Source organism: Schistocerca nitens, chromosome 1 (assembly GCF_023898315.1).
Source record: "Schistocerca nitens isolate TAMUIC-IGC-003100 chromosome 1, iqSchNite1.1, whole genome shotgun sequence".
NCBI classification, from domain to species: domain Eukaryota; kingdom Metazoa; phylum Arthropoda; class Insecta; order Orthoptera; family Acrididae; genus Schistocerca; species Schistocerca nitens.
This window is the reverse complement of record NC_064614.1, coordinates 1,144,446,046-1,144,470,923: the sequence shown is the minus strand read 5'-3', so window position 1 is coordinate 1,144,470,923 and position 24,878 is coordinate 1,144,446,046. Positions and strand designations below refer to the sequence as shown.

Here is a 24,878-nt window from a genome sequence, read left to right as displayed (position 1 = left end):
TAAATCAGTTTTTTTTTGGAAGGGTGGTGCTCTTTAATGTAGTTTGTCAATTTTAGTTGAAAAATGTGCACTGCTGTAGTGTTGTGTTCAAAGTAGTCACTTATGACACAAAAGCTGTGGATCATTAGTTTATCTTCATCTTTATAATAGAATACAAATGGATGAACTGTGGCCTGTTTGTATACCCAGTGGTGCCCTTGTACTTCATCTTGAACAACAAAGGAATAATTTTCTGAAAAGTCAGCAAGAACAAAGCATTCGTCTGCTGCCAAGGTTTGCTTTTTGTCTTTCAAAAATTTGCTTTGAGCTTTTGCAACAAAATGATGCATTTTCAGATTTTCAAGGTTAGCCACCAACACTTCAAAAAACTCTTCTCATGATTTTATGACTGTCACCATTTCAGTTCTGTCTTGTGTTTGTATTTTATATTGTTGGGCATCAAACTGTCTTCTTCGGATCCTTCAAACATGTCAAGTAAGGCTTGTTTGCCTGGACAATCTTCACATTTTCCTTTGATCATTCAAATTGAACTGTCAATATTGCATACCAAAACTTCCAAAAGATCTTTATAGTCAACTCTAAGATTGGCCCCATCTATTATCAACTTTACGTTCTGATGATACAAACAAACACAAGCATTATGGGTGCCAGATGCCCCTGCAACAATACACCATCTTGGTCTCAACTCGCAAAACTTCGTTCTTCCAATTTTAATGTCAGGATTTTCTTTTTTAAATTCAGTGAATAGTTCATTTAAATTACACAATATTAACCTTTTTTGTCTCTGAATCTTAGAACCATTTTCTTTCGCAGAAAAACAGTCCTTTTTGCCAGATATCAAACAGCTGTTATTGTCATCGTCATAATACTTAATAACTTTATTGATTGTGTTTTCATCTATCAAATTAGATTCACTTTTCTTTTGTAATGCTGGTAAAATTCCTTGTTATTTTACTAATTGTCTTGTTAAACTTAACAAGATGTTCTGCCACATTAAATTCATCACTAACTTTTGCTTGACTCCAAGAATTTGGCAGTAAACTGATAAGCTTAATTTTATCCTTTTTGTTTGAAGTACTGCATTTAGTTTTTAGTTTTTCTAGCAAATCATCATATTTGGTTGGTGAAATTTTAGAACTTCCACCTGTTTTAATACAAATTGTATTTTGAAATGAAACTTCCAAATTCTTTTTGACTGTAGCTGCCACTTTCTCAATTTTTGTATTCAAGGCACTTGGTCTTTTATCTTGACTTAGTTTCCTAACTTTTCTAGCATGCGATATACCCAGGATTTCACAAGCTGTATTTACTATTTTAATGGCTGCTGATAACTCACAAAATTCTGTATCTGAGTTATCACCATCCTTTCTCTTGTGAATTACAAATATCTTAGAATAACATGTTGGACACAATGATTTTCCTGGTATGAGATTGACAAAAGGGCTTTTATTTTTAGGATAATGATCAAATGTTATTTCTCATAGGCTTTTTGTTATAGGCTTCTTATGTTTCTCAAAAGAGTCCATGCAAGACTGACCAAAATGGTGATGAAATTTTTAAAAGTATTTCATTTCATGGTACTTGCAGGTTGATTTGGCCTCTGGGCTGACTCATAAGTAAAACAACACTTTTTCTTCTTCACTGTAATCTTCGATTAAAGTAATGTCTTTAGGATACACTCCATACACAGTTTTATGACAGGTTTCATTAATAATAACACCAACAGAACAATGAGACACCATTTTTCAACTGCACACTTCAAGAACATCTAGCTAAATAAGTGTGAGGATACAATTGTTGGTGTAAGGGGGAAGACAACAATCAGACTTTTATAGACTTGCAGATGCAATTGTTAGCCTGCTGAAACAATTACCACAGCATTGCTTTGACAAATAATCACTAGCTAGTGTAATGTGGTTTGTTACATTATGCAACTGGTATACTTTATTTGATTAACCTGCCAGATATCGCAGATGTTCAAAAATGTATTTTTGACTCGTGTTTGTAATCTTTTTTCCATAGCTTCCAATTGAATCTCAAAGTTGAAATTTATACTGAAGTTTGATATCACAATGGTCTATTAACGGTGAAATTTTCAGATTTTTATCTGGTCCTCCAATAAAGATACTGCAGGCCACAAAATGGAAAAATTAAAAAAAAAAAATTTTAAAATAGTGTATTTTTTAAAGTGTAAGCTGCTCACCATTGATATTCTATAAAAAGTAACTATACTATACAGTGTAACAGCAGAAAAAATAATAACGCTGAGAAATTAATCTTTCTTTGGAAAACTACTGTACAAAAATTGAGATTTTTTTAATTTGTGGCTGATAACTTAGAATTATTAAAAATATATTAAAGAATACATTCAGTTAAGTGATAATGATGTTAATTTGTAGCCCAGAGTGTGTTGAACTAAATGCATTCTATCTGAAAGGCTTACGACAATCCACTACTGAATAATTGTAAAAAATGTAGATGCTTAAAAAAAAAAAAAAAAAAAAAAAGGAGAGAGAGAGAGAGTGTGTATGCGACCTGGAACAAATATGGCCACCATTTCAAAATGATAAACAATAAATTAAAAAAAAATTTTTTTTGTGACTACTAAGCATTTTCACCCAGCAAATATAAAATTTTTCTGAGATGGTCAAGCAATCAGTGCTGGACCACTTGGTATGGATAGACCCTTAGATAAAATTCAAAAGAATGGGTGCACTAACAACCAAGGACATTCTGATACTATGCTTTTGTTTCAGTACCTACTAATACAAAATACTCAATAATTGCACAGCATCTCGAGAAATATCAAAGGCATAATCCGCATCACCCCAGGCTGTGGGTTACCTTCATAGTCTCAGATGTTATTGAATTTAGCATATGTTAAAATTCACGAGTAAGTAAGAAACAAGTATTTTTTTGTTTTATCCAAAAAAATTCCTGCCCCGCGATACAGGCCTCCAAAGATGACACTGCGAACACTATGTTGAAGATGCGAATTTCAGAACATTTTTTTAAAATTCTGTATCTCTGTAACAATTCTAGATATTTTGTTAGAGTTTTTTTTTATTTGAAAGATAATTGCTTTATGATTACAATGGTATCCTCCATTTGGACATATCTGTCAAAGTTCTTTCACTGTTGCCTTTTGAATTTTTTTACACTCCTGGAAATTGAACTAAGAACACCGTGAATTCATTGTCCCCGGAAGGGGAAACTTTATTGACACATTCCTGGGGTCAGATACATCACATGATCACACTGACAGAACCACAGGCACATAGACACAGGCAACAGAGCATGCACAATGTCGGCACTAGTACAGTGTATATCCACCTTTCGCAGCAATGCAGGCTGCTATTCTCCCATGGAGACGATCGTAGAGATGCTGGATGTAGTCCAGTGGAACGGCTTGCCATGCCATTTCCACCTGGCGCCTCAGTTGGACCAGCGTTCGTGCTGGACGTGCAGACCGCGTGAGACGACGCTTCATCCAGTCCCAAACATGCTCAATGGGGGACAGATCCGGAGATCTTGCTGGCCAGGGTAGTTGACTTACACCTTCTAGAGCACGTTGGGTGGCACGGGATACATGCGGACGTGCATTGTCCTGTTGGAACAGCAAGTTCCCTTGCCGGTCTAGGAATGGTAGAACGATGGGTTCGATGACGGTTTGGATGTACCGTGCACTATTCAGTGTCCCCTCGACGATCACCAGTGGTGTACGGCCAGTGTAGGAGATCGCTCCCCACACCATGATGCCGGGTGTTGGCCCTGTGTGCCTCGGTCGTATGCAGTCCTGATTGTGGCGCTCACCTGCACGGCGCCAAACACGCATACGACCATCATTGGCACCAAGGCAGAAGCGACTCTCATCGCTGAAGACGACACGTCTCCATTCGTCCCTCCATTCACGCCTGTCGCGACACCACTGGAGGCGGGCTGCACGATGTTGGGGTGTGAGCGGAAGACGGCCTAACGGTGTGCGGGACCGTAGCCCAGCTTCATGGAGACGGTTGCGAATGGTCCTCGCCGATACCCCAGGAGCAACAGTGTCCCTAATTTGCTGGGAAGTGGCGGTGCGGTCCCCTACGGCACTGCGTAGGATCCTACGGTCTTGGCGTGCATCCGTGCGTCGCTGTGGTCCGGTCCCAGGTCGATGGGCACATGCACCTTCCGCCGACCACTGGCGACAACATCGATGTACTGTGGAGACCTCACGCCCCACGTGTTGAGCAATTCGGCGGTACGTCCACCCGGCCTCCCGCATGCCCACTATACGCCCTCGCTCAAAGTCCGTCAACTGCACATACGGTTCACGTCCACGCTGTCGCGGCATGCTACCAGTGTTAAAGACTGCGATGGAGCTCCGTATGCCACGGCAAACTGGCTGACACTGACGGCGGCGGTGCACAAATGCTGCGCAGCTAGCGCCATTCGACGGCCAACACCGCGGTTCCTGGTGTGTCCGCTGTGGCGTGCGTGTGATCATTGCTTGTACAGCCCTCTCGCAGTGTCCGGAGCAAGTATGGTGGGTCTGACACACCGGTGTCAATGTGTTCTTTTTTCCATTTCCAGGAGTGTATAACTAACAGACTTTTTTTTTCCAAAAATGCCAGTCCAGAAAAGTCAGATTTTTTTTCTGTTGATTAGTACCATGTAGTACTATATTCTCTGTAAAAGAGAGCTTCCATTTTAAGTTGGACAGGTTTTATTTTAAAAAATCTTTTTTTTAACTTTCAAGGGTAATAATGTATGTCCTCACTGAAGTTGTTTCTTACTCATTTCTTTGTTACAATGTTTATTTATATTATCTTTGTTGCAGTTATTTCTTACCACTTTCTTTGTTGCAGTTATTTATTTTCACTTTCATTGTTGCTGATATTTCTTACACTTTGTTGTGGTTCCTTGTCAGTTTCTTTGTTGTGGTTGTTCATTGCCAGGTTTCTGTGTTGTTGTTGTTCAGTGCTAATTTGTTTACTGAAGTGCCTTCTAAGAAATGTAAGACCATCCAGTGAATTCTGTGTTTTCGTAAGGAATTTGCCAATTGACACAGTTGCAGTGTGTTTTGTGATAAGGACTGTTGAAAATGCCTTCTGACTGGGGCCACAGGAGAGTGAAGTGTGCTGACTATTTGCATATCCATAAAAGAGTAATATATAAGACAAACAAAAAAACAGACTTTGTTCAGGTTGGGAATAAGTGTTCTCATTTGAAGACTCTGTTTCAAAGTCAGGATGTTACCTGTGACGACTTTTTGTGTTCTAAATGTTTTGACAGAATAACAACAACGATAGTATCTAAACAAGGTGAAGCCTTCCATAGCGCAGATGATGCAGATTTTGCATCAATATAGGAAGAATTAAATACCCTGAATCATTCAACTACAGAGATATGTGTTAGTCCTGTTAAGAACCCGTGGTCAGTGAAGTCGATTCATAAGCTCTATGCATCAAGAAAGTGCAGAGAAATTAGTAAAGCTATGGATGAATACACTACAGCAAAACTGAACACACTCTTCAAAGCAGAAATTCCATCTTCAGAAGAAAATGAACCAAAGCACTGTTGCACCTCTTGCCAGGAATTTTTCACAAATATCAATTCAGCTGTTGAATATTGTGCATCCTGCAGTAAAAAGGTGCAAGTTTTAACTATTATTCCAGAGACATTTTCAAAGAAAACAATTTTGAACCATGTTCCATCAGTATCAAAGTACATGGTAAACAAATCAAGAATTGTGAGGTTTGTAAAAGGAGTCTTTGGAAGACCAGATCCCTATTATGACCATTCTGTAGAAGCAGCCAAAATTCAAATAGTGCAGTCATTTTACCTGCTGCCACAACAACACATTGCAGAAGTGAAAGGGTGTGTATAGGCTGAATAACTATGTTTAGTGCTTCACTGTGATTTTTCTGAGAACTCAAGTTGATTGTAAACCCAAGTTGCTTCATGTAACATTGCATACTTCCCATATGTTGCCTTGCATTCTATGTTAAGTTGTTATGCATTCAATGAAAGCTTAAAAATACATAAGGAATCAATACCTTGTGATACTATCGATATCGCTACTTTTGTCCCAGTGTTACTGAGGTTTCCAGAAAATTTAGATATTGGTCAGCCTGCCTGCTTGCTACCACAACATAGCAACCTAGGAAGCTTGGCTGATTGGAACGGCTGTCATAAGACTGCACTGGCAGTCATGACTTAGCACACTGTCATCACCCAAGGCCTCAGGCCAATCCTGTCAGCCATCAACATGGGACACACTATACCTCCAGCTGGGACATTAGCTGTTGCCCATACCACTAATGCTATATTGACACATAGTTGACATGGATTCAGAAAACATCGTTCTTGTGAAACACACCTAACTACTCACACAAAGTGTTGAGTGTCATCAACTAGGAATTTCAAAAGGATTCCGTATTTCTAGATTTCCAGAAGGCTTTTGACACTGTACATTACAAGCAGCTAGTAATCTAATTGTGTGCTTATGGAATATCGTCTCATTTCTGTGACTGAATTTGTGATTTCTTGTCAGAGAGGCTGCAGTTCACAGTAACTGATGGAAAGTCATCGAGTAAAAAACAAGTGATTTCTGGCATTCCCCATGGTAGTGTTATGGGCCCTCTCTGCTCCTTATCTATATAAATGATGTAGGAGACAATCTCAGCAACTGTCTTAAGTTTTTTGAAGATAACACTGTCATTTGTTGTCTAGTAAAGTCATCAGAAGATCAAAACTAATTGCAAAATAATTTGGATGAGATACCTGTATAGTTCGAAAATTGGAAATTTACCATGAATAAAGAAAAGTGTGAGGTCGGCCACATGAGCACTAAAAGGAATCTGTTTAAGTTCAATCAAATCCAAAGGCCACAAATTCAACAAAATTCCTACGAATTGCAATTACGAACAACTGAAATCAGAAAGAACTCACAGAAAATGTTGTTGCGAAGGAAACAAAAGACTGCGTTTTATAGGCATAACACTTAGAAGATGCAACAGATCTACTAAAGAGGCTGCCTACACTATGCTTGTCTGTCATCTTTTGGAGTACTGCAGCACAGTTTGGGATACTTACAACATATAGGATTAACAGAATACACCGAGAAAGTTCAGAGAAGGGCAGCACATTTTGTACTATCGAGAAATAAGGGAGAGAGTATCATAGACATGATACAGGATTTGGGATGGAAAACATTAACACAAAGGCATTTTTCATTGTGGAGGGATCTACTCACACAATTTCAATCACCAAGTTTCTCCTCCAAATGCAAAAATATTTTGTTGATGCCACACTACATAGGAAAATATTATAATCATCATCATCATCATCATCATCATCATCATCATCATCATCATCTTCATCATCATAAAATAAGGGAAATCAGAGCTCACATGGAATGATATAGCTGTTCATTTTTTTTCTGCATGCTGTTCAACAGAGGAATAATAAAGAATTACTGTGAAGGTATTTGATGAACCGTCTGTCAGACAGTAAGTGTGATTTGTGGAGTAACCATGTAGATGTAGTGAAGTACTACAGATTGGGATCACTCACAGCCCATAAATGCAGTTTATAATCTATCCAAAATGAGAAGACACTGTCACTTATCTGATGGGTTAGTGCCAGTTTAAAATGCTGAAACTTTTGGACATCTTATTGTCTCAGGTTCAAAGACTTAAGACTTGTCATGGATGTGAACTGTATTAGGAGAGCTGTAGGAAATGCACTGAAGTTTTCGTGGTCTCTTAACAGAATCAGCCTTGAACCAGAGATCCCAATCAGCTGAGATGCAGCTGCAGATGACCTCACCCTATACATTGTGGTTGACTCTCACAACTCTGCCTAGGAACAATCTATGTACAGATCCTGTTCCACCCACCTGATATCTTGTCAGGGGACATCATGACTAATCTTTTGTTCTACTTCATCTCCATTACATCAATAACACCTGCCTCACATTACATTTACTTGTAACATATGGTGTGATCAAAAAGTAACAGGAATTTTTATTTTTCTTAAAGAATCTTTACTTATTCATCAACATCAACTTTGTCCCCTTCACAGTAATACCCCTCAGATATAATATACTTGTGCCAGCACTTTTTCCAATGTTGGAAGCACTGCTTGAATTCACTTTTCAGTGTGGTGTTCAGATCCTTCAGTATTCTGTTTTTTATCTCACCAATGGTGGCAAAATGACATCCTTCCATGGTTCTCTTCAGCCTTGGAAAAAGAAAGAAGTCATAGGGGGCCACATCTGGTGAATACGGTGGCTGAAACAACATAACGATTTTGTTTTTCGGCAAAAAAACCATGACCAAGCATTGAGGTGTGAGCAGGAGCATTACTGTGATGCAATTTCCACGAGTAGTTTTGCCACAATTCTGACTGTTTTCTTTGGATTGTTTCACACACATACAGTGCATAGCTTCCAGGCAGTATTCATTATTGATCATAAGACCATAAGGCAGGAACTAATGATGCAGTATTCCACTGTAATCAAAGAAAACAATGAGGAAACTTCCAATGTGATCAAACTCAAGACTTTTCTCGGTCTTGGCTCTTCAAACAAGTTCCATTGGGACGACTGGGCCTTGGCTTCAATGTCATGCCTATATATTCAAGTTTTGTAGCTTGTTATAATCTTTTTCAGAAGTTTGCGATGTCGTTTTTGGTCAAAATTCAACAATTTCAGAACAAACTTTGTTTCTACATGTTCCAAGCCCAAAATTTGCAAAAAAATTGCTTGGCACAAGCCAAGGGATATGCTGACATCATCGTCATCATCAGCAACCTATCTGATCAAGATTTGGTGATTTTCCAGAACCATTTTCTTTAATTCTTCCACATTGTCATCAGCAATTGATGTGGTAGGGCATACAAGTTTATACAACCCACAAACTTCTGTCTTACTCACAGTAGATTCACCAAAAGCCACAGTCAATATTTTGATGTAGCACTACACTTTATTCCATTTTTCAACCAAAATTTAATGCAAACTCTTTGATCCATTTTTTTTGTAAGCAAAAATTTGTTGAGCACTCGAAAACATATATAAACTTATCGACTGTCAACAAAATACTAAACATTCAAAACAGCTGGGAAGGAACATGTATACCAACAAGAGTAAAAAATTTTTTTGTAGATCTTATGTGTAAAGCCCACAAAATTAAAAAATTCCCGTTACTTTTCGACGACACTCGTATACAATTTGTTCTTAAGAACTGTTCACAATTTGAAAGTAACAGAAATAATAATAGTATTCACAGATATGACACGGGAAAACTGTCTCCAGTATACATAAATTTTTATTTTGCACTGAATGAAGCAGAGTATGCAGCTGTTTAAGTATATGATTACCACTCTAGTGAATTAAAGGTAGTGCTAGACAATGAAATAAAGTTGAAATCATTTTTACTTCTACTCTCTAGGCGAACTTACAAGTAGATCCAGTTAATAAATTGAAATGGTAGTGTTAGGCAATGAAAGTAGTTTTCAAAACAAATTGAAATTATTATTCTTTCTTCTTTTTTGGTGAATTTATAACTGAACCCAGTTCCTAAATCCAAATGTAGGTAAGATTAATGTAAAATCAAATTGTGTATATGGTCAGTATGTAACGCATTTTCACTGATACAAATATATTAACTTTATAACCAACTGGCTTGTTCCATGCCATAGTGAAATATCACAAATGTGATCAACGGAACGTGCAAATAACTAAACTAAAATTCTTCCATTAGTTTAAAGTGTATTGTGCATCAAAAGACCATCCAGTCACAGAAACAAGTGCCAAACCCACCATGAGGAAAGCTCATCAAGTGTGGATCTTGCATGATATTTAGTTATTAAACTTCAAACTGGCATACTGACAGAAAGACAAGCAATGTATTCAACAGCTCAAAACTTACATTAATAAATGTATCACAAGCATAGTTGTCTGCATCTGCATCCCATAAACATCTTGCACCAATTTTCACACCAGCTCCATGCTGCTCACAAATAACCACTTGCACAATATATTTGTATTTTTTGAATGGCATCTCTGAAATTAGAAAAAAAGATAGATTAAGACAAAAACAGTATCAAAACATGGCTTCAAGAATAGAAACAGCACTGCATGACATTCTAAGTTTTAGTATTAGCATAAAAGGTGATGGATAATGGACATAACACAATATAACAATGCTTCTCTGAAATTTTAACAGATTCTTCCTCTCTTTCTTTTCACTGCTTTAAGATAACAATTCTAAACTAAAAATTCTTTCTGTATTTTAGCCACAAAACTGAATGTTTTGATAATATCGCACATCAGAACAAATGGACTTTAGACATTATTTTGTATTTAAGAAACACTCCAGACTACTTATTTTCTTTATTACTAAATGTAACACAGTTTAACTAAAACTGACAAAATATTACATAAACAACATTATCACAATAGCAGCTATCTCTGCTGAATCACTGTTTCCCTCTTGTTTGTAAATGTTCATAATCAATACTTTTTATCATTCTTTCTAAACAAATTTTATTACTATGAAGTGTGTGAGAAAAGTAATAAGACAAACAACACTGGACGTGATCTGGCAAATCAGTGTTTTGTTTACTTGTATAGAACAGGTGTGTTCATCCCTTCCAAATGGTCAGTCCAAGTTTCAGCTCTGTAAAGCCATCACAAGATTTTTGAGAGCACCATCAGGGAAGTCGTGTTTATGTTGTATGTTAAAATAATGGTACAGAAGAATTTAGAGCAATGTTATGCAATCAAGTTTAATACAAATCTTGGGGAATCCACAAATGTGACCTTCAAAAAATTGAAACAGACCTATGGGGCACATTCCTTATCAAGTGTACAAGTTTTTTCTGATATAATTCATTTTTGGAAGGCCGAGAACATGTTGAATATGAACCTTGCTCAGGGAGATCTTTAACTTAAGAAACTGATGCAAATGTCAAACGCGTGTGTGCTCTAGTGAGATCAGTCTGACATTTAACAATAAGGATGATCGGTGATCTGTTAAACACTTTCACTGCACATCAAATTTTGACAAAAGAGTTGCACATCACATACAAGTGAACGCTGCATCATCAATATGCCCCAAGTCACATGGCCACTTCCATTACGGAATTTTTGACCTCAAAAGGCATTCCTGTTGTTCCACAGCCCCCATATTCAACCTATCTGAGTCCTTGTGATTTTTTTCTTTTCCCAAAATTGAAAAATGTCTTAAAAGGACATCATTTTGGGTTTCTGGAGAACACTCAAAAGAATGTGACTGGCATGTTAAAGGTCCTACCAGTTGAAGCCTTTCAGTGCTGCTACCAAGACTGCAAATAATGACTCCAATGGGACTGCTGAAGGCAACTACTTTGAAAGGGACAATACTGTTGATTGAAAAAAATAAAAACTTTGGTAGATAAAAGATCCGTCTCATTACTTTTCTCACAAATCTCGTATACTACCATCTTCCCCTAAATTACAACTGTTTTTGTACAGCCTGGCATTAAACTTTGCATCCTTGTTTATTTTTCAAAGAGGAGATCACTCTTCTTATACAATTGTCTTCAATAAGCCAGCTGCAGCACATCAGCTGTGCTGAAAAATAGCAATAGGTTAACTTTTATCTAACCCAAGTAGCTGTCTAAATGTCTGTACTCTGTTATTATTAGATTCCAATATATCAAATTCCTAGCTTACGCTAAAGAGAACTTCTCTTGCCAGTGCCAGATTCACATTTCCAGATATAAGTTTTTCATGGTTTCCTTAAATTTATTTACAGACGTATCCTTTTAATATCCAATAGCGCATCATTCTTAATTATCCTATAGTCAACTAGATGTGAAACACTAACCTGCCAATCTTCATTTTTAAAATTTTGAAACCTTATGCACTCTTCTACTTTTTCTTGCGACTGTCCACATCTGTGCAGGGTCAGTGTTATAACCTTTAATCACCAATAATTGTGTGGATATTCAAACACACTCACTTAGAAACAATAGCTGGTTACATGATAACAACTCAGTATCTCTCATTCGACTGCCGTGCCGTGACATGCGGCCGGCGCCGTTCGTAGCTAGGTGGCGCTCCCGCGCTCAGCCGAGTTGCGGAGCCCCTCTATCGCCGTTTGCGCGTACTGTCGTGGCGGCACTGTTAAATGTTGTGGCACTATCACAACACTTTTACCCCATTGGGGGGGGGGGGGGGGGAACGCTCACTTCCTTGTTCCTTGGAGACATGGACAGTGCGGAGACATCCATGGCCTCTTGTGAGGCCCCGAGAAGATCCCGCGGAGAGACACGAGAGTATGGTCGAAAACGTCCAGGACGGAAGCTCGTGCGTGGAACGTGCCTCCTGGATGAGATGATGGGTGGAAACTCCGGAGCAGCATCCATAGGTGTAGTGGACCTGGGGGTGTGCTCCAGCGAGATGGGTCCTGGAGAAGGCGGCGTCGCGACTGGGGCCAGTTCCGGCGTACTCGGAAGCGGTAACGACGTCGGCTGCATCAACACGTACAGTAGATCAGCAGCAGCGACAGGACTGGCTTCTCGGGCTGGTGGAGGCGAAGGAAGGGGCGGTGGCATCGGCGTGGCCACCACTCGTGGGCGCATCTGGTCGTAATGGGAAACAACCATGCCATCGTCCGTACATATTTCACAAAGCCGGCGGCCGCGAAGAGCCTTGACCACCCCTGGAATCCATTTAGGGCGAGGTGCCCACACGTCGGCGCCCACCGAGTATTTTCCCGCACTAGGGGACACAGCACAAGGCCTGACAGGGTGAAGTAGGTGCAGTAGAGTGCGCGGTTGGCGGCCATGCAAGATTTCAGCAGGGCTGCGATCACCCAGAGGCGTGAAACGATACGAACTCAGAAATTGCAGCAGAGAGTCATCTGTGGAAAAATCACTAAGGAATTTTTTCATCTGGCTTTTGAAAGTGCGGACAAGGTGCTCGACCTCCCCATTCGATTGCGGGTGGTAGGGCGGTGCTGTAACATGATGAATCCCTTGTCCAGTTCAAAAACCACGGAAGGCCTGCGAAGAGAACTGATGGCCATTGTCCGTGACTATCGTTGATGGAAGACCTTCTAGCGCAAAGATTTTGGACAAAGCCAGCGTCGTCGCCGCAGTGGTGGGCGACGGACATCGAACAACAAACGGAAACTTCAAGAAGGCGTCAATCAACAGTAACCAATAAGTACCGAGGAAGGGGCCGGCAAAGTCAGCGTGCACCCGTTCCCATGGCTGCGCAGGATCAGGCCACGGAGAGAGCATTGTACGAGGTGCAGCCAGTTGTTGAGCACACTGACCACATGCAGCAACCATGTGGGCGATGTCCGAATCAATACCAGGCCAATAAACGTGCCTGCGGGCCAGGGACTTAGTCCGAAAAATCCCCCAATGGCCTTCATGCAACAGTTTGAGAACATCATTGCGAAGAGAGGCTGGCACCACGACCTGGGGAGATGCACCATCCATGGCCAGACGAACAACACCATCACAAACAGACAGACGAAGGCGCAAGGCATGGTAGTTGCGAAGGGGATCCAATGCCCGGCCCTTGGTCCTGTCCGGCCAACCCCGTTGAACAAAACCGATCACCTGACGCAGGACCGGGTCCCGCACAGTAGCCGAAGCGACCTGCGAACCTGTAAGTGGAAAACCCTCCACCGCATGACGTTCTTCCTCATCAATGTGGAAACAGAGTAGTTCATCACGATCGAAAACCGCTGAAAAATGGCCGGTGCGCTAGCGATGCCAAATGGTAACCGCTGGTACTGATACAACCCACAAGGAGTGTTGATGACGAGAAATTCCTTGGAAGAAGCATCCAACGGCAACTGATGGTACGCCTCCAATAAGTCAAGTTTGGAAAAGAACTGGCCCCCAGCGAGCTTGGTAAATAACTCCTCAGGACGGGGAAGAGGATAAGTGTCAATGAGGCTCTGAGCGTTGACGGTGGCTTTAAAATCACCACGCAAACGCAGACTCCCGTTTGGTTTAGAAACCACCTCGATTGGCGATGCCCATTCGCTGGAGGTAACAGGAAGGAGAATCCCTGAAGCTATTAACCTTTCTATCTCAGCCTTGACAGGTGCACGCAACGCCACTGGAATAGGGCGTGCCCGGAAAAACTTAGGGCGAGCTGTAGGTTTAAGAGTAATGTGGGCTTCAAAATCCTTGGCACGACCCAGACCAGCAGAGAACACGGATGAAAATTCAGAACACAATCCATCCAGCTGTTGATACGGAATATCCTCAAATATGAGGTGCACATCATCATCAATGGAGAACCCGAACAAGTGGAAAGCATCATAACCGAACAGGTTTTCAGTGCCCGCATGATCCACCACATAAAACATGAGGGGCCTAACAACAGACTTGTAGGCAGTGGAAGCATCAAACTGGCCAATGATAGGAATTTTCTGTTTATTATGAGTTCTCAGATTTCGTGTAACTGGAGACAAGGGAGGGGAGCCCAACTCCAAATACGTGCGAGAATTAATGAGAGTTACTGCAGAGCCAGTGCATGCGAATGTCTTTATCCAGAACACGAACAGTAACAAACAACTTATTTGTTTGAGAAAGCACACAGTTAACATCCATGTCCGATGCCTTGTCCTCGTCGACATGAACTTTAAGGGACTGACACACAGAAGCAATGTGGCCTTTTTTCCTACATGAATTACACGTGGCCCAACTTTTTGGACACGCGGCCCTGTCATGCTGTACGAAACAACGTGGACACAAGAAGGAAGTGCGGAATGAACCTGCTTCTGTGGTTGCTGTTTTCGCTGCGAGCGTTGCAGCCCAACGCGACGTTGTTTACGCGAGTGAACCGCCGCCACATCTTCGTTCTCCTGTGAAACAGCCAAATTGTCCATGTCGAAAGTAGACTGTACAGCGCCTACATCACACCACGCGTCTATTTGCGCGCCAGCAGCGTGAGACACTTCAAAGGATTGAGCAATGCTTAGAACTTCCGACAACGACGGGCTTGGCAGTTGTAGGGCACGTTGCCGAACTTCTTTATCAGGAGCAAGCCATAGAATAGCATCCCTAACCATTGAATCAGCATAATACTCATGATGAGTGTCCGTGACAAACTGACATTTCCTACTCAGACCGTGTAGTTCCGCCGCCCAAGCCCGGTAAAATTGATGGGGCTGTTTACAACACCGGTAGAACGCCACGCGGGCGGCAACGACGTGGGTGTTTTTGCAGTAATAGTTAGACAATAAGTCACACATTTCTTGGAAGGACAGGGAGGCAGGTTCCCGCAGAGGGGCTAACTGAGATAGCAGCTGATAGATCCGTGGGGAAATCCAAGATAGAAATAACGACTTACACATAGGAGCGTCGACAACGCCGAAAGCCAAGAAGTGTTGCCGCAAATGCTTCTCATAATCCTCCCAGTCTTCAGCGGCCTCGTCGTAAGGAGGGAATGGAGGCGGAGAAGAGGAAGACAGACGATGAGTAAGCGACGTCGACAATGCCTGAATAGTAGCCGTCAGTTGTGTTTGTTGTTCAATGAGCTCTTGCATAAGCTGTTCCATGTCTGCCCCGTCACGAACACACAAATCCACAACGCAGTGAAAATATCCCATCCTCATCGCCAAAAAAGTGTTATAACCTTTAATCACCAATAATTGCGTGGATATTCAAACACACTCACTTAGAAACAGTAGCTGGTTACATGATAACAACTCAGTATCTCTCATTCAACTGCCGTGCCGCGACATGCGGCCGGTGCCGTTCGTAGCTAGGTGGCGCTCCCGCGCTCAGCCGAGTTGCAGAGCGCCTCTATCGCCGTTTGCGCGTACTATCGTGGCGGCACTGTTAAATGTCGTGGCACTGTCACAACAGTCAGCTTGGGTATAACTGATTTGGCATGGATGTCCTTCCTGTCAACACCATATTTCCCCTCTGGACAGAATTTTGTACTCCAATTGACTGCATGTAGTGTGATTCTTATGAAAGCATGCGAAAGTTTTTGAAATGTCTGTGAATCGTGTAACTTAGGCAAAGCTTCTTTACAAGCCCAGTATTCCCCAAGTGAAATGTGGGAAACCACCTGAAAACCACATTCATCCTGGCCAGCATAGTTGCTCTTGTTGTTAATCCACCACGCAGATATAATATGGGGCTGGTGTACCTCCCCGAACCAGATGCGGTGCTTTAATACGCACGGCTATCTGGATGGGTGGAAACTTCACACACTAACTGATAAAATTAGTTGACTGACATAATACATTTATACATATTTAGGCCAATGAAATGTATATGAACTGGGGTAGTGCGCCTATGTATGCCACCATCAGAATTGCAGAGATCAAAATTAGAGTGCATCTTCACTTGCTGCTAGCACCACCACCGGCTGTGTGGAGACAGCCACAAGTTAACAGTACAGCCTGCTCTCTCTTGCATCGGTCATACTCAGTGAATGTTCTCCTTGCCAACTAGAACTGATTCTGCTATAACGTACTTTGCCTGTTAATGGATTTCATCTGGACTGTCTTTTCCTCTGTTTCAATGCTCACATGCAAGTGTAATTCTGGTGCTAAGTCAATGCTGATGCATGGTCTGTGTACCCAGGTGTTATAATGTAACGACTGTTACTACAGATTTTGGCGACAAGGTTGTTTTTATATCACCATGTGCTCTGCAACCACAATTGATTCAATGTGGGTTCAGTTATTACAACAGTAGTTAAGCTTGCTCTTTCAGTTGGTTATGACTTTACAGGGTATTAGGATCCTTTCACAACTGCTCTCTGCACACCCTTCCGTGCCTCTAGCATTTCCACATTCAAGCAAGCAAAGGAAGTTTGGGACTCATACGAGCAGTGTTTGCAGTTATGGTGAAATGTTTCATTTTGCTTTGGAAACTTGCTGTGTTTACGGACCCTGCAGTGTTGTAATTTTCTCAAATGTGTGAGTTGCTCAGTACTTTTAATCTTAAGCAAACCCTTGTTGTGGCTTCCATATGGACTTCACCAGAAAGATTGGATAACCAATCTCCTCACTTCCAATGTTCAAGCTGGAAATGAAGTTTATTTGTGCTTGTTGTTACTAGTCCTATGCTGACTGCCTGATACATGAAATCTTTGTCTGTTCTGCTCAGGACAGAGAGTGCAATGGGAGGCATTGCATTTAAAAGGTACTAGAGCCAGCAAGGTCCTGGCTATTGCTCAGGCATTCAAAGTGTTACAGTCTGTGAGTGAATAGTTTAAGGACATAGTGGACATAGCGGTGATTAGTGTAGTTCTACAGCATATGTGTCATTCACCGACAGCCTCATCGTTTTCATCTTGTTTGCACCATTCGCAATCAGACTATGACTCTACCTGACATAGGTTTCCCTCATGTCCTGGTTGTTTCCAGGCACAGTGTACGGCTTGTTGCAAACACGACCTTGTGGCAGCTGTCTGTCATGGCTGTCTGTGTGGCAAGGCCTCAGATGTGGATTGTACAATTTCTGGGTTTCCTAGTGTCATGCTAGTGCACAACCATGAGCTGTTTAATCCCAATAAGATTTATATTACCCTGAAAATTCAGCTACAGCCATTTCTTTTCCAGGTCAATACCAGAACTTCTGTGTCTCTCATGAACCTTGAAACATATTGCTTGGACCACCCTTGTCTTTTGTGTATCAATTGTTGTTTGCTTGGTTACATCAATAAGCCAATTCCTGTGTACCATTATACGCACATGCTGTACAACATTGTGAATGCTCCAACCATTTTCCAGTTAAAGCAAAGTGTCCCATAATGTGCAAACTACCTTGACATTATTGTCATGGGTTACACAAGGCAGGGTAATCTCACTAACCTTCAGATTCTGTTCACCAAATTGCAAGATGCATGCCTTCCATGCATTCTGCAGAAACTGAAGTTTTTTCAAACTGAGATCAAATATTTGGGCCACATACTTCCGAAGGACAGCATCAAGCCTATGATGTACTATGCAGTGGCGATTGATTAACCTACCACAATTGCAGAATCTGACGGTACTTCAGTCAATTCAAAGTCAAATGGAATCCACTTAAAGAATTTGAAGAAATTTGGAAGAGGATATTTCGGTACAGCGATAAGCTAGGGCTTCAACCACCTTTGATTGTGCTTCACCTTCGCTAAGTTACAATGAGCAACAAGTTTTTACCCCATCCTGCATAAGACGAAGCTGTCTCTGGTGCCGTATACCAGTTCCATTACCATGTTGTGCTACCCTCATCCACCACTAGCCCACCTTTCCTACTGCCTCTTCCTTGTTCATCGCATTCATTTCAACAAGAGCACAATGACATTACTGAGCTTGTACAAGTATTCTGAGGTACTTTCAAGTTTGTAAGTTGAGCTTGCACCTGCAGTTCTTGTTTATATGTCTACATACTACTCAAAACATCCACTGCGTGAATCTATTCAATTCTTCATTTGTATTTCATGCAGGACTCTTCAACATCATGTTTCGATCTATACTGCCTCACTTTGATTTCTCCAAGTTATTGGATTAAATTTCACACAGTCAGATCTCTTACTAATCAAAGTCATTTTTATGAATGTTTCCTGCATCACCGCAAACAATTATTGGATGCTTATTTAAAAAAAAAGAAAAAAACTCTTTCTGGAGTATAAGCAGGGCTAAGCCTCTGCATCCTCAGTCACTCCCATTTCTGGGATAACGTATGTGTCCTGAAAGTTACCACTTTGTACGACACAGGTGCTCTTCTTCTGGAGTCAGTAAAGTGTCTCACCAGTACTCCACGTGTTTCCATTTGGTGCTAATTGCAAACATTCTGTTTACAGATTCAATGCTAGCAAGCATCAACAGGGACTGTTGCCCTCATCCATAGGCAGCACATGGTGCAACAACATTGGCACTGCTATTAGGAACTATACTATGCCCATGGGTCATCTGCCCATCAAGAGCCCATGGATATCCCTCCACTGTGGCGCAACCACCAGCACACAGTTGCAATTGCAGCTCCACTCCACGCCACTCACACTGACCATCTAATGCGTCGTCCCATCTATTGGAGCCTCCGTTGACTCTACACACCACACCACATTGTTCCAGCACGCTGCCTGGAAGGTACCCGCTCTCTCCCTGGGACTCAGTGCAATTGATGCAGTTGTACAACAGTGATTACATCATGACCTATGTCACATCATCATCATGACCCAGGTCACAATACAGTCTTGGCTTTGCCACATTCATACTAGGTTATGATGATCATTTCTGTTACTATTATCCTTTGTGGAACTTCAGTTTTCTGTTGTGAAGTTGCAATTAATGTACACTGTCCAACTGACTATGGAATGTTGATCAGCTGCTTGTAATACATACTATCATCACCAATGGACGACAGATGACAAGCACTGTTGGTTCTGTTCCACAGTGCTTCTTACGAGCATTTTGAACTATTGCTATCATGCCACGGCTGTCTCAGCACCATCATTCCTATTGCAGATGATGCAGTGTAACATCAAGGTCATAAAACAAAACGCCTTTCTCTTCCTGGAATGGACTGTCTGCCCAGCCATAGCCCCATGACGGAAGGCGACACTTTGGGCCACGAATGGAGTATCTGCAGGGCTGGGCCCATGCAACCTTGCTCATTCCCATTTCTGGCATATGTCTGCACCCTGTGGGTTGTTGCTCCATAAACTGCAGGTATTCCTGCTTGGGATACAATTACGTTTCTTGCCAGCACTGTGCGTGTTTCCATTTGCTGCTGATTGTAAACGTCCTGTTTACAGGCTCAACACTAGCAGGCATCACCATGCATAGCTACCATCGTCCAAAGACAGCACAAGCAGCAACAATGGCAGCACTGCTTTTAGGACTATCTTGCACCTGAGGATAATGTGATCAGAGGCCCTGACTTGGTGTACTTAAGCTACAGTGCAACCACCAGCCTCCATCTGCAGTTGTAGCTCCGCTCCTCCAGGCCGTTTGCCCTGGTCATCTTTGGCGTCCCATCTGTTGGAGCCTCCTCCGACTATACCATACCGCATAGTTCCACTACGCTGCTCAGAAGCCATCAGCACTGTCCCTGGGACCCAGTGCAATCAGTGTAGTTGTACAACAGTGATTATGTCACAACACATGTCTCGACCCACATCATGAGAGGCTCTTGATTTCACCACATTTATACTAGATCAATGACAATCATTTCTGTTACTAGTATCTTTCATGGAACTTTAGTTTTTATTGTGAAGCTGCAATAAATGTACATTGTCAACCTGTGGAACATCAATCATCTTCACGTAATATAGACTTACGTCCAACCTACAGACATAAAATTTTCCCCTTAAAAATGTAAGTAATGTTGTTCTCAAGCAGGAGATTTGTGAACAACACAGTACTTTATTAGGCATGCAGTCCTCGCATTCCTGCAACCTGTGAACAGACTTCCCACTCTGCTTAACAGAGACCTACAGTTTAACAGGCATTCAAAATACAGCACAGCTTAGTATTTTTCACACACACAAAGCATTGGAAGAAATGAAAGAAACAAAATATGACTTGAAAACTGACATGCTTATCCAATGACTCAATTATTAGTAGTTGGGCTTAAGAGTGACATTTATTCATTCAACCATCAAGCTATATCATTTCCCTAAATCAGTAAGTTAACTTTAGTACTCGCCACAATGAGCTTACTGCCAACAGAATATTAAAATACACAGACAGACTTATGATCAACCCTTTCAGTCACAATTAACATGCTATGGACTCCAAAGAATCTAGGTAGTATTGCAAAGTTGGTCTGATCAATACACTCTCAATGACTATGTCGAATTTATAATTATTTCTGTCTCATACTCAAAGAATATTAAGTATGTGGTCAGTAGGGTTAAGATAAGGGAACCTCTTGTATATTTCTACAGTAATAATTTGGAGCACTGTTTTGTTGAACAGACAGATCTCCAATGGAAGGCTGCAGTTAAACACATCTCAGTGCACTTCAGAGAACTGATATACAGATCACAACCATCACATAAGATTTTGTACAAAGTGTCTCATTTACAGGGCAGCAGCAGACAGTATTCCTTATGAAACACTAGATTTGATACAGTAGCTAAATGTTCTAGTCATCAGTCCACCCATCACGCATCACTGTATATTCAGACTGTATTCCATTATATAACTAAGCCATTGTTAGAAGAAAAGTTGAAAAGCAGTGGAAAAATATATATTTAGTAGAACAGATGGGTGAGAACCTCCATGGTACACCATCTCTTAAAAGAAACTGTGACTGCTTCACAATAGGTATAAAACAAAGCACAGGACTATACATACAGAATGGGTAAAATAAACATGTTTGGCTGTCAAAGGTGTAATGAGTACAGCAGAATATTATTGACAGAATTCTCACAAAACCCTAAGAAATTATGGCCACATGTAACTATGTTAATAGTGCTCACGTCAGTGCCCAGACACGCATGAACGATAAAGGAACTAAAACTAAAGACAGCAAAGCAAAAGCAAACATCCTGAACTCCATTTTCAAATGTTCCTTTACATAGGAAGATCCAGGGATATGCCCCAGTTGAATTCTGTCACTGGTACAAAAATGATTGATATAAATATTAGTATCAGTGTGTGACATATTCACTTTATTATTTAACTCCAACAAGTCTTGTGTACCTGTACGACATATGCTGTGTGGGTCAACTGCTGGAAAAATGCAAAATTATGACTCTACACTCAAAAAAATGGTTCAACTGGCTCTGAGCACTATGGGACTTAACATCTGTGGTCATCAGTCCCCTAGAACTTAGAACTACTTAAACCTAACTAACCTAAGGACATCACACACATCCATGCCCGAGGCAGGATTCGAACCTGCGACCGTAGCGGTCACGCGGTTCCAGACTGAAGCGCCTAGAACCGCACGGCCAAACCAGCCGGCACTCTACACTCAGCTTACTCTTCTAGATTTACCAGGCACTTGCAGAAGATCAGTTAAATTCATCACAAGACACAGAGCTTTGTCTGGAGTCTACTACTAGTAAGGGCAACTTTAGCAGCCTATGTTGTTTCCCATGATGATCACACCATAAATAGGAGAAATAGATGGCACTACACAGTAGCCTTATCCTTACTAGAAAATGCCCTGACAAATGACAAAGAAGTGATGCAGCAGTTTCCTTTCCGCTTGCATCCCAGCGCATGGATCCTACAGAAAAGACTCCGGCACACTAAACTCAAAATTTTGGCTCTCTGTTTCCTTGACCTCTGTAGTAGAGGTGGCGCGCACACACACACACGCGCACACACACACGCACGCACGCACGCACGCACGCACACACACACACACACACACTCTTGAAAGCTGCACAAGCATTAGCAGTGAGTTGTCATCCGCAAGAGAGCGATGCAAAAGAGTAATACTGTGAGTTTCTGACAGAGCCCGCCACAGGCGGGGCCTATTTAAATCCCACTGCACTATGGTCGCACTCAGTTATCATGTTATTACTGGTTGCACACATTTGCCTTAGCTTATTGTATTCAGTATACACTATGGTGAGTGACATACTTGCCACAGTTTAATAAAGTTGTACCAGCATTCTTGTTTGTGTTGTGTGTCCAAGTCACAACATAAGTGATGAGGAGGACGGGATTGTTCTCCGCACGGTTTTCAGTCTCTGGCTAGTCCTCCATTGCGTCTACGATGTCTGACTGTGCTACTGATGGGTTTTTACGCTGGTTGGTTGATCAGCAAGGGTTTCTTACAGCTACATTGCAGCATCCCAATCAACAGCAGGAGGCATTCACCACAGCGCAATACATCTAGCCCAAGAATTGCAAATACTTGCCTCTGTTTTATCCAATTTGGGTCCGTCTCAACCTACATTGCCTGCTGTGTTGCCCCTTGCACTTCCTGTTTTGCCTGCCATTACCCCAGTTGTTCATCCCCTGCCGTTTCCGGCTTACGATGAGTCTGTCGATGAATGGAAAGCCAACGAAAATGGTTGCGGCAGCATTTTCATGCATTCAGATTGACGGATGTTACCTTATGCTGTGCTTTCTTTTTGTCTTGGTTATCACCTCGTATGCATCAACTTCTTTGACAACTGACCCCCTTACAGGATCTGTCTTCACTCTGTTTTGATAACATGTGCAACCTTATTTTGAAATACTACTGTAAAATGATGCACATTGATTGCCGTTCAAATTCAGTTCTATCGGTGTCCCAAGAAACCAGAACATCCCTATAGGACTTGGGCAGCTGAGCTTCACAGTTTGAGCTGTCGTCGTAATTTTGTCACTGATGTAAATAAGGAGTCAAATGGCGACCGAATGGTTTGTGACGCAATCATTCAGTTGGCCCCTGGTTGTGAGCCTCCTGAGTGGGTCCTTCAATGTGAAAACCCCTCCCTCTCTGATGTTCTGACTATTGGACACTAGTTTGAGGTTTCGAGGGCTGCGGGTACTCAAATTGAATGATAGTCTGTACTCAAACTGAATCATGGTGTGAGGTAGCAGAAATTCAATTTGTTTCCCCCCATCGTAATTAGACTGTTCCAGCAGTCCGCTCATGAGCAAAACATCATGGCGGCCAGCTCAACTCACTGCGGCAGCCATGGCCGCTGCAGCAGCATAGCAAGTCCAGTGATTAACAACAATGCAAATGCTTCATGCTTCCCTCTTGTCCGTCATGTTTCATCACTCATTATAGGCCAGACTGTCCTAAGAGGTGGGCAATTTGTCGCCAGTGCAACAAAATGTGCCACATTGTTCCTGTTTGTAACACAGAATTCCAACAGCCTATTGCAGACACTGATATGTATGTCAATTGTGTATCGGCACTCTCTGTTGCGTCCAATAAGCTTTTTATTGATGTGAAGGTTTATCAGAAGGCTTTTCTCATGCAAGTTGACACTGGTGCTGCCATATCATTACTCAACTTGTAAATATACATGGATTTGGGATATTCTCCTTTAGTGTCAGTGTCACGTACATTAGTCACCTACAATAAACAAAGCATTCCAATATTAGGTAGTTCTTGGCCCCAGTGACATATAAATCTGTAGTTTGTCCACTGACTTTTCTGGTGGTGAACAATGCATGCACTGAAAATTTGTTTGGTTTGGATGCCTTTAACCTTTATGATTTGCTATTTCTGAAGAAGTTAATCTTGACTCTTTGTGCTCTGAATTTTCTGCTCTGCTTTCAGCTTTGGGTTGTGCCAATAATTTCTAAACACACATTACCATGAAACCTTCGGCCAGACCCTATTTCTTTTAGGCTTGCCCGGTGTCAATGGCGCTCCATAGCCATTCAAGGGGGAACTCAACTACCTCACGTATCCAGGGTCATCCAACCGATCGCACCCACCGAAAGGGTTACCCCCTTTGTCACTGTCAAGAAGCCACAGGGATGGTTGCACCTTTGTGGCAATTTCAAAGTTTCTGTTGATGCTCAGTCTATCACTGACATGTATCTTTTGCCACAACCTGACGAACTTTTTACAAAGTTTGCTGGAATTTTTTACAAAGCTTGCTGGTGATCAGCATTTCCTCGAGATTGACCTCTCTGATGCATATTTGCAGCTTCCCATTGATGCTGATTCTCAACAGCCCTTTGTAGTTAACACACCTTTTGGCTTGTATTGATACTGCAGTTACCATTTGGTGTGGCCAGTGCTCTGGCAATTTTTTAACGATTTTTCCAACAACTCACAAGGTCTGTGCCTGGCTGTGCCAACTATCTTGATGATACTGTGGTCTCTGGCTCCCCCAGTGCTAAACATCTCAACAACTCACGTATGCTCTTTTTGGTGTTACAGGCCACCAGGTTAAAATGAAAGTTGGAAAAGTACCGCTTCTTTCAGCTTTCTATTGTTTATCTTCGGTGAGAGTGCTG

The 24,878-nt window shown here is 41.7% G+C and overlaps 1 protein-coding gene across 1 annotated transcript in view; it reads right to left on the bottom strand.

The window, feature by feature from the left end:
* Positions 1-24,878, bottom strand: part of LOC126199669 (dynein light chain Tctex-type protein 2B-like) — a 106,593-nt gene that overhangs the window by 26,941 nt on the left and 54,774 nt on the right. Inside the window, exon 3 of the mRNA XM_049936600.1 lies at positions 9,918-10,051. Within this exon, the coding sequence (XP_049792557.1) occupies positions 9,918-10,051 (134 nt within the window). The remainder of the gene's footprint in view (positions 1-9,917; positions 10,052-24,878) is intronic.